Below are 13,395 nucleotides of genomic sequence, written 5' to 3'. Positions count from 1 at the left end.
TTGACTATCAGTCTTGGGCCATCAGCCCAAACAGTCTGACTAAAAGTCTGTCAATTTTATTGATCTCAAGAACTAGCTTTTGGTTTCATTTTTTTTTTTTTAAGATTTTATTTATTTGAGAGAGAGCAAATGAGCACAATCCAAGGAGGGACTGAGGGAGAGGGAGAAGCAGGCTCCCTACTAAGCAGGGAGCCCAATGCAGGGCTTCATCCCAGTGCCCTAGGATCATAACCTGAGCAGAAGGCAGATGCTTAACTGACAGCTATCCAGGCAACCATCGTTTCATTTTTCTTAATTGGGTTTTTGTTTTTGTTTTTTGTTTTTTGTTTTGTCTTCTACTTTATGAACTGCTGGTATTGTCTTTATTATTTTCTTTCTTCCATTTACTTTGTATTTTATTCTTCCCTTTCTAATTTCCTAAGGTAGAAGATTAGGTCATTGATTTGAAATGTCTTTTTTTCCCCCTACTATAAAAAGTAATGCTATTAATTTCTCTCTAATCACTGTTTTAGCTGCATCCCACAAATTTTGATATGCCATGTTTTCATTTTCAAACAGCTCAAAATATTTTCTAATTTCCTTTGGCTTTCTTCTTTGACCCATAGATTATTGAAAAGTGTGTATTTTGTTTCCAAATATTTGGGGATTTTTCTAGAGATCTTTCTGATATTGATTTCTAATTTAGTACTATTGTTGTCAGAGACCACATTTTGTATAATTTGAATCATTTTAAATTTATCAGGACTTGTTTTATACCACAGAATATGGCCTATCTTCTAATGTTCTATGTATACTGGAAAAGAATGTGTGCACTCTGCTGCTTTTGGGTGGAGTGTTCTATAAAAACCACTCAAGTTGAATTGGTTGACAGTGTTGTTAAAGTTTTCTATATTTCTGATTTTCTGTCTACTTCAAACAACTATTAAATCAGGGATATTGAAATCTCCAAATATGTCATAGATTTGTCTATTTACCCTTATAGTTCTATCATTTCTTGCTTCAAGAATTTTGAAGCTCAGTTATTAATGCATAAATGTCTAGGACTGTTACATCCTTTTGATGAACTGATCCCTTAATAATTATGAAATGAAACTTTCTATTCCTGGTAATACTTTTCATTCTGAAATACACTTTGATAGTACTCTTTCCACTCAAGCTTAGCTTTCTTTTGATTAATATTACCATGGTATATCATTTTCCACCCTTTTACATTTAAACTATTTGTCATATTTCAAGTGGTTTTCTTATTCATAGCACAGAGGTAAATCTTGCTTATGCATCCAATTTGACGATCTCTGTCTTTTAATTGAGGATGTTTAGACCATTTATATATAACTGATTACTGAAATGGTTAGATTTAAATCTAACATCTTGCTATTTATTTTCTACTTGTCCCATCTCTTCTTTTTCTTCTTTTTCAGTCCTTATATGATTCCAGTTTATCTTCTTTATCGGCTCATTAGCTATCCCTCTTTAGTTTTTCTAGTGGTTGCTTTTGGGTTTATATCTTTAACTTATCAGTCTAATTTCAAGTAATATACCATATCCTATGACATTTAAGAACTTTATACTTGTCTACTTCCATCTCCCCTTCCCTGGCTTTTGTGGTATTTTTGTCATGCATTTTATTTCTACATATGTTATAAACTCGATACATTTTATGATTTTTGTTTTAAACAACTGTCTTTTAAAGAGATTTTATATTTACCTGCATATTTACCATTTCTGTTGCTCTATACTCCTATATGAAGATCCAGAGTTCCATTATTTGGTATTCTCCATGAAGGACTTCCTTTAACACTTCTTATAAAATAGGTCTACTGGTAAAAGATTCTTTTGGCTCTTATAGTTCTGAAAAAGCATTTTGCTTTTTGAAACATATTTTTTACTGGGTATAAGTTGATGTGTTTTTTTCTCAGTATTTTAAAGATTCACTGTACTTTCTTGTGGCTTGAATTGTTTTGATAGGCAGTCTGCTGTTATTCTTATATTTGTTCCTCAGCATATAATGTGGATTTTTTTTTCTCTAGTTGCTTTTAAGATTCTTCTCTTTAGCTCTGGTGTTAAGCAGTTTAATTAAGATGATTATAATGTTCCTAAATGTAGTTCTCATCATGTTTTCTACAATTGGAATTCATTGAGCTTCCTGATACCCTTTATACTTCTAATTTTTAAAATTTCTGATTACTGAGTTTTCAAATATTTGTTGTTTACTTACCTCTTGTCTCCTTGAGGACTTCAATTATAGTGCTAGGCCAACTAACATCTCCCACAGTTCAATCATGTGCTGTTCATTTAATTTTTCAGTCTTTTCTTTTTATGTCTCTTTTGGATAGTTTCTATCACTATGCTTTTAAGTTTACTAATTTTTTCTTTGGCAGTGTCTAATCTACCATTAAATTCATACAGCGTATTTTTCGTTTCATTGTCATTTTCATTTCTTGAAATCCAATTTGGGTCTTTTGATATTTTCCATGTCTGTCTATCCTTAACATGCTCTTTCCTTCATCCTGCTAAGCCTTTCTCTTAAGCTTGATAAGTAGGATCAGGGCAAGTTGAACCTATGGATAACTTGTTTTGATAGGAATAATCTGCCCCTAGTTCATTCTAGCCGGTAAGAACACAAACTATGCCTGGCCTGTAGGAATTGTTTTACTTGTATCTTTCCAGTGTTTTTCTCACATACATAAACTGATTAGTAGTCAGCTGAAGACACAGTGGGAACCTCCTGTGTACTTCCAGAGTTCTTTTATTTCCAGCAATCTGTTTCGCAAATTCTAGCCATTATGACCTCCCTACATTCTCAACTCTCTCTTCAACTCAGAGAGACCTCAGATTCAGTTTGGGTTTCCCCTACCTGCACTATGGCCTAGAAACAACAGAGAGTAAAGTAGGGCAATCACAGAGCTCAACTTCTCTACCCCAATGACCTCTTTCTTTCTTTTTTTACTTACTTCATTTGACATTGCAGCTATTAAAGTGGACCTGTGTGTGAATGTGCCAAAACTGCTATAACAATGTACCACAAAGTGGATGGCTTAAACAACAGAAATGTATTGTCTCACAGTTCTGGAAGGTGAAAATCCAAAATCAAGATGTTGGCTGAACTGGTTCCATCTGAGGGCTGTAAAAGAAGGATTTGTTCTGGGCTTCTCTCCCTGACTTGTAGGTGACCATCTTCTCCTTAATGTCTCTCTATATCATCTTCCCTTTGTGAGTGTATGGGTCCAAATTTCCCCTTCTTAGAAGGATATCAGTTATACTGGATTAGGGCTCATTCTAACAGCTTCATTTAAATTTGATTACCTCACTAAAGGCCCTAAAGTCATAGTGATAATTGTTAAAGGATGTCTATAAAAATCAGTTTAGTATAGTGACTAGGAGTAAGGATACTGGAACCAGACTGCCCAAGTTTGATTATGGCTCCACCACCTGCTCGTTCTATGCCTTAATATCTTCATCTATTAAAAGGAATTAAACATACCAATCTCATAGAGATAGTGTAAAAATACATAGTGCCTGCTACATAGTAAACGTCAATAAATGTTACAACATTAACTTAATATAACTAACAATACATGTTAGTTACTACAATGACCAAAATAATCTCATCATTGTAACATGAGTAGGGTTACCTAAATCAACAGAGAGCTTGAGTGGCCTTGATGAAGGAGATTAGAGAATTTATACAAAAAGACTACTTCATTTATTAAATTTTCCATGCTGCCAGAAGTACTGTCTTCTAGCTTTCTAAGCTTAAAATCTTTCCTTAGTGGCCCCCTCTCTCCAGTTTACATATAGTTGCCAAAACTGAGGTTTCTAAAGCTCACTTTCATTAAGTCACTCCTCTGCTTTAGAACCTGTACAATCTATTTACAGATTATCATATTAAAGTCTAGATTCCTTTGCCTGACTTCTGAAGTCCTTTGAAAACCCAGGAGTTTCTTTGCACAGCTTTCTCTCTCAGTCCACTTTAGCCTCTTCCTCACTGGGCAGATTGCTATCTTCTATCCTCCTTTCAAAACATGCCCATCCCTGGTGCTTTTCTGCCTTTTTTCTGCAGGCATCTATCACCCTTTACTTTTCCTTTTTTTTTTTTTTTTTTTTAAATTTGACAGAGAGAGATCACAAGCAGGCAGAGAGGCAGGCAGAGAGAGAGAGAAGGAAGCAGGCTCCCGGCCGAGCAGAGAGCCCGATGCGGGGCTCGATCCCAGGACCCTGCGATCATGACCTGAGCTGAAGGCAGCGGCCCAACCCACTGAGCCACCAGGCGCCCCTCTATCACCCTTTTCACTTGTTCTTTTCCACCCTTCTCTTTCTCGTGCCTGAACATCATTCACTGTCCATTTACATTTATATGACATTTACATGAACATTTATAAACCTGTCCTGCATGGAACATGCTGCTCTGGCTGTTAGGGATTCAGGATCAACAGGAAATAAAGGAATACTCCTGACTGCTCCAATTATTAGAGCTCTCCTTTTTCTAAACTTTTAGTAAACCTGCAGTAAGTTTTAGCACTTGTTTTCACATCATTTTAACTATATTAGTTCTCTTTCATGTCTTCATTCAATAGATATTTCTCATGTAATTACTCTTTACTAGAGTATTTACTAGAGTATCTGCTAATGATACAGTGGTAAACAAGACAGACATAGTTCCTCACTGAAATAAGTCTCGTAGAAGGGCACCAGGGTGGCTCAGTCAGTTGAGCATCTGTGTTTGACTCAGGTCATGATCCCAGGGTCCTGGGATTGAGCCCTGCATCAGGCTTCCTGCTCAGCGGAGATCCTGCTTCTCCCTCTCCCTCTGCCTGCTGCTCTACCTACTTGTGCTATCTGTCAAACAAATAAATAAAATCTTAAAAAAAAGAAGAAGAAGAAGAAGTCTGGTAGAGAAAATAGACACTAAAGGAGGAAGTACAAATATAATGAACACTACACACACAGTATGTGTAGAATTCTAGAGATGTTTATAACAGGGGAGAGTCATCCTCACTGGGAGTTAACTAAAAGCTTATTCATCTAAGCTGACACCTGATAAATGAGCAAGAGTTAGGCAGGTAATGAACAGGGAGAGTGTGCATCAATAAGGAAATAGCTTTTGCAAAGGCTTTAGAGCAATAGAGAACACAGTCTAGAAAATAAGGAAGACTATAGGTATCAACAAAGAAAAGTAAATAAAAGGAAAAACAATATTATCTTGAGTAATATATAAGAAATTATTTTTTTCAGGGGCACCTGGGTGGCTCAGTGGGTTAAACCTCTGCCTTCGGCTCAGGTCATGATCTCAGGGTCCTGGGTTCGAGCCCCACATCGGGCTCTCTGTGGAGAGCCTGCTTCCCCCTCTCTCTGCCTGCCTCTCTGCCTACTTATGATCTCTCTCTGTCAAATAAATAAATAAGATATTAAAAAAAAAAGAAATTATTTTTTTCAGCTACAAAGCGAAGAATTATTACCAACACAATTCAAATATCCAAGACTGAGAGAGAAACATTGAACTGAGTTGAAATAAACAAACATAAAATAGGAGTTTAAATAAAAACTAAATTAGAAGGGAAGTCAGTCTGCTAAATCAAATAAGGAAAATAAATAATATATAGTTGGTAAACTTTATTGAAAATGAAATATAATAAACAATAAGAAATACAGTTACTGTTTTTGAAAAAAGATATCTGAACCTGCACAACCATAAACCTAGGAGGCAGATAAAGACAGGTTATATAAATGGCAGTTGTCATAAATGTCCTAGGTCGGTACTGACATAACTATGGAGGCCTCATAGCTTTTTACAGATAGACTTTTATAAACAGATCCAACCCAAGCACCATACTGTAAACACCAAGGATAGCCACGTATATTACCTGCTTGAAGAAGACATCTGATATCTTACTTCTGGACAACAGGCTCCCAGAGGGCAAGCATCATGTTCTTAACTCATCTTTGTATTTCATATCACAGAGTATATTGAATAAATGTTTGGGAAACAAAAAAACTTTCAAATTTGAGAAATAAATGTGTTTTTAAAGCATATCTCTTTTAAAACTATTTAGGGCATGGGGCACTTGGGTGGCTCAGTGGGTTAAGCCTCTGCCTTCGGCTCAGGTCATGGTCTCAGCTCCTGGGGCTCCTGGGCTGGAGCCCCACGTCAGGCTCTCTGCTCAGCAGGGAGCCTGCTTCCCTTTCTCTCTCTGCTTGCCTCTCTGCCCACTTGTGATCTCTCTCTCAAATAAATAAATTAAATTAAATTAAAAAAAAGACTACTTAGGGCATAAATTATTTAAAAATCATTCATTTTAAAGATTTGACACTACCTAGTCTCATCTATTACTTATTGATATTCCAAGGTAGGACTATCTAATAGATTAAAAACTATTAATTGCATCACAGGAAAAAATAAAGTACACATTCTAGCTACTATTTTCTACTATCCTGAAAAAAGCTATTGCATTGAAAGCCATGGATAAAACCTTTCTTCGCGTAGGTCATTCTCATAAAACTCATTCTCCTGAATTTATAAATCCAATAAGACATTTACATGATTCTAAGTGAAAGTAAAAATTGAGTATACAATTGAATGATGAATAAGTGGCTGAATGAAGGGGAAAAAAAGAAAGAAGAAAAAAATGAAAAAAACAGAGGGAAGGAGGTAGTTTACTTTAAACCAAGAAATAGAAGTAATAACTGCGGACTTACCAGCCTTCTAATAAAATAAATTTTGGGACACCTGGGTGGCTCAGTCAGTTAATCCTCTGCCTTTGGCTCCAGTCATGATCCCAGGGTCCTGGGTTGGAGCCTCGCATCCCAATGGGCTCCCTGCTCAGCGGGGAGCCTGCTTCTCCCTCTCTCTGCCTGCTAATTTCCCTGCTTGCATGTGCACAGGCACCAGCTCAAGTACATGCTCTCTTGGGCAAATAAATAAAATCTTTAAAAATAATAATAAAATAAATTTTAACCATTATTATATTAAATTGAGTTTCAAAATAAGATTTTTCTTTTAAACCATATGATTACTATTGGACATTTTACAAACAACTTTAAGAAACTTTTCAATTTAAGCAAGACTTTTTTCTTGCTGTTTACAACAATGTGGATGGAACTAGAGGGTGTTATAGCAAGTGAAATAAATTAATCAGAGAAAGACAATTATCATATGATCTCACTGATATGTGGATTTAAGAAACAAAACAAAGAGGGGTGCCTGGGTGGCTCAGTAAGCTTCTGCCTTCGGCTCCGGTCATGATTTCAGGGTCCTTGGATGAGCCCCGCATTGGGCTCTCTGCTCAGCAGGGAGCCTGCTTCCCTCTCTCTGCCTGCCTCTCTTCTCTGTCAAATAAATAAATAAAATCTTAAAAAAACAAAAACGAAATAGAGGATCATAGGGGAAGAGGGGAAAAATAAAACAAGATAAAATCAGAGAGGGACACAAATCATTAAGAGACTCTTAATCTTAGGAAACAAACTGAGGGTTGCTGGGGAGATGGGGGTTGAAGGGATGGACATTAAGGAGGGCACGTGATATAATGAGCAATGGGTATTATATGAGACTGATGAATCACTGAACTCCACCTCTGAAACTAGTAATATATTATATGTTAATTAATAGAATTTCAATTTTAAAAAAAGAAAACAAAAAAGAATTACTGACTTTCCATGGAATCAGCACTTTAATAGGTTCAAAACCTGCAACTAAAGTCAGTCACTGTGATCAACTAAAGAATCTTAGGCAGCCACCAAAGAGAAATTCAGAAAGCTGAGAATTCTCAGGACAAAAAGGGTGGAGGACTTTGGCTCCAAATTCGTTGCTTCTAATAACTACATTCTTTTCATAATACTTTTATGAAAAAAAAAAAAAGAGGAAAGAGACTTCACAGGGCACATCAGCAAAGAACACTGTTTACTTCATTCTGTAATGTGTATATAGAATGCATTATAGTTACAAAATGGAACCATTCATTAATTCAAAATGCAACGATTTATTTGCTTTTGAAATCTTACTTAAAATTCATTTTGGGAGTTAATGCTTAAATGTTAAGTATTGTCAAAAATAATATATATTCACAGTAAGAGGGAAAAATGAAAAGATCCCACCACTAGTGCTATAAAGTTAATTTTATACCTTAGTTGAAATGCAAATCTGTCACTGATTACCATAGTATCAAAAGCACAATCAATGACACAACTAATGACTAAATAAATCACAAACCTAACATCTTGATTTTCTGTCATGAAATTCCTCATCACTGATCTAAGTCACATAGCATTATGAACTGATTTCACTATCAATTAAAAAATGAAATTTATATATACTCATATTTTTTCATTTTCATTTGTGTATTTAACAATGAAAAATATGCCTTGGTGATAAATCTTACCTCATTGTATCTGTTGCTGGGAATTTTGATACTGGTTTTCCGAACTTCCATATCAACCACCAAACCTTGAACTACTGGCAATGTATACTGGTAATTTCTGAAGTCCTGGGAAAAAGCAGATTGAAGTAGAATAAAGCATTCACCAATGGCAGGATTTGATTTATAGTAATAAAAGCAGCATAAGCTGGAAAGAATGTGAAAATTAGAAGATACTATTAATTTAAATAATAAGTAAATGTATAATGAAAACTCTAAGTGTATATTCTAGCTCTCTAATTAGATTATAAATTCTCATAAAGAAGTAGACCTGTCTCATATACACCTTATGTACAATATTAAACAAATATCTGAATACTTATTACTCTGTGTTAACTGTCTCCTCCCTCTAGAGTAAGCTCCAAGAGGTAGGGACTCTCACTTGTTTTCTTCTTGTTATATCCCAAATGCCTGGAACAGCCTAGGCACTCAATGACTATTTGTAGATAAAACATATGCACATGCACTAACCACAACCAGCAAAATGAGCAAGAGTGGTAGGAGTTCTGGTCACAGTGACAGCACAAAGCTAGATTTCATAGGGTTTTGTAGGCCACCATAAGGACCTCTGCCTTTACAGTGAGAAGGTTTTTGACCTATTTTAACAGATCCCTCTTACTTCTCTGTAGAATAGCCGGTAAGGGAACAAGGATAGAAGAAAGGAGATCAGAAAAAAATACAAGAATAATTCAGGTAAGAGGCAGTGATAACTTTGACCAAAGTGTTAACAGTTCAAAAGGTGGTGAGAAGTTATCAGATTCTAGATATATTTTGAAGAGGTAACTGACAATATCTGTCACCGGATTGAATGTGGAATGTGGAAAAAAGAGAAGAATCAAAGATGATTCTGAATTAAATGGACGGGACAACTGTAAGACCATACTTCCATTTACTGAGAGGTAGAACATGATGGGAAGGGAAAAGTGGCAAATCAGAAGTCTGCAGAAGAACCAAGAAAGAAAGGTGTCCTAGAAGCTAAGAAAAGAAAATGTATAGATACTAATAAATTTTTGGATGGAATGGTGTGAAAATTGTCTTCTGACTGCTTCTATTAACTCCGGGAAATTGGGGCTGAGTCATCAGCTGAATGTGAGAAAAGAAGAGGAGGCACTGGAAATTTGAGAAAACATGAGAATAGAAATGTGTTATGGAGCAGGAAAGATTGCCAGGTCTGAGAGCTTCTTTAATGGTATCGGTCATGAATCTAAAGTGAGACCAGAGAATGGGCTACTCTTTTTGTCTTCATCCACATTCAGGCTTGGACAAAGTTATCAATGAAGGATGAAGTAGATCCATGCAGGTATGGTCAACTGACTTTTTTTTTTTTTTAAGATTTTATTTATTTATTTTAGAGAAAAAGTGTGATGGGGGAGAAGGGAGGGGAGCGAATCTCTGCATGGCGCCCCATGAGGGGCTTGATCTTAGGACCCTGAGATCATGACCTGAGCTGAAACTAAGAGTTAGTTGCTTGACTGAACCACCCAGGTGCCCCAACTGACTTTTGATAAGGGTGTGAAGCCAGGTAAATGAAGAAAGGATAGTCTTTTCAATGAACAGTACTGGACCAAAAAAAAAAAGGGTTTCTAACAATGCCTCACAATCATAAACAAAAATTAACTAAAAATGGACCATAGACTTAAATATAAAACACAAAAATAAAACTATAAGCCTTCTACAAAGCAACATGGAAGAAAATATGTGTGATGTCATTCTGGTCAGTAAGTTCTTAGATATCATATAAAAAGCATGCTCCATAAAAACATTAAGAAATTAAACGTTAGGAGTGTCTAGGTGGCTCAGTCGGTTTAGTGTCTGCCTTCGGCTCAGGTCACAATCCTGGGGTCCAGGGATGGAGGAGCCCTGAGTCATGCTCACTGCTCAGCAGGCAGCCTGTTTCTCCCTCTCCCTCTGCCCTTCACCCTTGCTTTTGCAACTCTCTCTGAAATAAATAAAATCTATAAAAAATTAAAGAAAAAAAGAAAATGAACTTTAACAAAGTTAAAAACTTTTGTTCTGTGAAAGACACTGTTAAGAGAATAAAAAGATAAACCACAGGCTGGGAGAAAATATACAAATGATAAATATCTACCAAAGGACTTATATTCAGAATACATGAAAAGCTCTCAAAACTCAACAACAAAATAACAATAATATTTTCTAAATAAGCAAAAATCCCAAGATTCACTAAATTAAGGAGGGCAAATAAGCACATGAAAAAAAATGCTCTGAATAATTCATCATAAGCAAAATACAAATTAAAATCACAAAAATTAAGACTACTAAGTCATTAAGCATCTACATTGGGCTCAGGTTCTGATCCCAGGGTCCTGAATCAAGTCCTGGTTCAAGCCCTGCTCAGTAGGGAATCTGCTTGTGTTCCCTCTCTCATTCCTCCTGCTTGTGTTCCCTCTCTTACTGTGTCTCCCTCTGTCAAATAAATAAATAAAATCGTTTTTAAAAAAAATTAATACCATTAAACTCCTATTGGAATGGCAAAAATTAAAAAAAGAGAGAGAGAGAGAGAAATAACAAGTGCTGGCAAAAAAAGAAAAAAAAGAATTCTTTATATTCCTTGTGAATGCTAGAGGCATTCACTACTACTAGAGGCATGTTGGAAAAGAATTCCACAGTTCTATATAACACTAAATGTACAATATGGCTTAACTATCCTAATCCAGGTATTTACCCAAGAGAAAGGAAAACTAATGCTCACTCAAAATTTCATACATGAATGTTTGCAGCAGCTTTATTCATAACCAAATGTGAGAAATAACCCACAGATCCATCAACAGGTAAATGGATAAACTGTGGTTCTTACATACAACTGAATACTACAAAGCAATAAAGATGAATGAACTATTGATATGGAAGGTTACCAGAATATGCCACCTGAAAATGTCTCCGTTAATCACTCTTTGGCCAGTCTAATTTATAGGGCCTCAGCCAAAGAACCAAAGATAGGTAGAGGAAAAGATTATTGCCTCTCCAACAACATACGTAACACAGATGAATCTTAAATGCATTATGATAAGTAAAAGAAGCCAGACTGAAAAGTCTACGTACTATATAATTCCAATTATATGACAGTCTACAAAAGCTACAACTATAGCGACAGAGGATCAATGAGGTGCACTAGCAAATTTTCTGGAGTGACAACAGAACTGTTCTATATCTTAACTGCAACAGTGGTGGTAACATAATTCTTTACATTTGTCAAAACTTTGAGAAGTATACTCTACAAAAGGTGAATTTAACTGCACATAAATAAAAATGAATTTTTTTAATAAAGATAAATTTAACTAGGGTTTACATTTTGCTGGGCCACCACAACAAAGGGTAAGAGAGAGAAAGAGAGAGAAACCAGAATTACATTTTAAATTAAAAAAAAAAGTGATTTTAATGATAAAACCGTGGAATCTTAATTTAGGGAGAGGGAAAGGCAAGGGGAGTGAGACACAATGGAAAAGTGTTAGAATCAATAGATTATAAGTCTTAGTAAGCTAGCTGACAGAGAAGAGAATTTAAAGGGTTTTAAAACAGGCTCCTCCAAATGTGCCACTTTGACCTGCAGGCAATTGACACCCTATAGGCTCAAGAGAAACTTTTGCCCTTGTTTAAACTACCTGAGGGGCTTTCTCAGAATTAGAGTTATTATCAGAGATAAATTCTATCTGAGACCCATCTGTAATGGTAGGGCCAACATCTAATTAATTACCAAACATTTGTTCTTAATTTTATTGCCCTCCTCCCTTTGGAAGCCCCAAGCCCCTATCCTTAGCTCAGGATGGCATATATAACTCATTTTACCTTTCTGTTTTTGAACCCTCCTGTATGTGAGGTTCTTATATATACAAAGTTAAATTCAATTTTCTGCTGTAATCTGTCTCATGTCAATTTAATTCTTAGACCAGCTGGAAGTATCCTTGAAAGAGAAAAAATTTTCCTCCCTAACGGTGGTGATGGAGAGCAAGATACTTCATATAAAGATACTTATATAAACTAAAAGTTTATATAAGTGGATTGATATAAAAGGCCATAAAGTTTATATAAGTGGATTGATATAAAAGGCCATAAAACTAGATTATTAGTATATGCTACTAGATTACAGGATAAATATCTCTTCATTCTAAAGCAGATTATAATCAGCAAGAAAAATTACCTTGTCAAAAATGTGACTAATGGAACTAGAGCGTATCATGCTTAGCGAAATAAGTCAAGCAGAGAAAGACAACTATCATATGATCTCCCTGATATGAGGAAGTGGTGATGCAACATGGGGGCTTAAGTGGGTAGGAGAAGAATCAATGAAACAAGATAGGATTGGGAAGGAGACAAACCATAAGTGACTCTTAATCTCACAAAACAAAGTGAGGGTTGCTGGGGGGAGGGGGGTTGGGAGAAGGGGGGTGGGGTTATGGACATTGGAGAGGGTATGTGCTTTGGTGAGTGCTATGAAGTGTGTAAACCTGGTGATTCACAGACCTGTACCCCTGGGGATAAAAATATATGTTTATAAAAAATAAAAAATTTAAGAAAAAAATGTGACTAAAAACTAAAGTTGCCAGGGAGTGATAAAGCGATGGGGACTAGAGTAAAGGGAGGGAGGGAGACAGAGAAAGAGAAAGAGATCCTGTAGATTTAAAATATAATTTCAAAATTTCTACTTCTGGGGGTGCCTGACTGTCTCAGTTGGTGGAACATGCAACTCTTGATCTCAGGATCATGAGTTAGGTAGGAGTCCCACATTGGTTGTAGAGATTATTTAAGAAAATAAATAAATAAAATAAAATAAAATAAAATGTCCACTTCTAGCCAAAATGGAGAGAAGAGGCCTGGATTTACCCTCCTGTCTGAAAACAAAACAAAACAAAAACAAACAAACAAAATGCAGAGAACACATGAAACAATGATTTTAAAGACACTGAATCTCAGGCAACAAAGGACAGTGATTCCTGAGAGGCAGGAAAAAAACAAGATGAGCTCT

At 35.8% G+C, this 13,395-nt stretch overlaps 1 protein-coding gene across 3 annotated transcripts in view; it reads right to left on the bottom strand.

The window, feature by feature from the left end:
- Positions 1–13,395, bottom strand: part of ZFYVE9 (zinc finger FYVE-type containing 9) — a 202,779-nt gene that overhangs the window by 27,403 nt on the left and 161,981 nt on the right. For all 3 annotated transcript variants that reach the window (XM_004774466.3, XM_004774465.3, XM_045064515.1), the window contains one exon: positions 8,376–8,480. In XM_004774466.3, coding sequence (XP_004774523.1) covers positions 8,376–8,480 — 105 coding nt within the window. The remainder of the gene's footprint in view (positions 1–8,375; positions 8,481–13,395) is intronic.

The sequence above is a fragment of the Mustela putorius genome, unplaced genomic scaffold (genome assembly GCF_011764305.1).
Source record: "Mustela putorius furo isolate JIRA1106 unplaced genomic scaffold, ASM1176430v1.1 tig00003853_pilon_pilon_pilon, whole genome shotgun sequence".
NCBI lineage: Eukaryota > Metazoa > Chordata > Mammalia > Carnivora > Mustelidae > Mustela > Mustela putorius.
The sequence above is the reverse complement of the archived record's forward strand: the minus strand, read 5'-3'. Positions and strand labels throughout refer to the sequence as shown.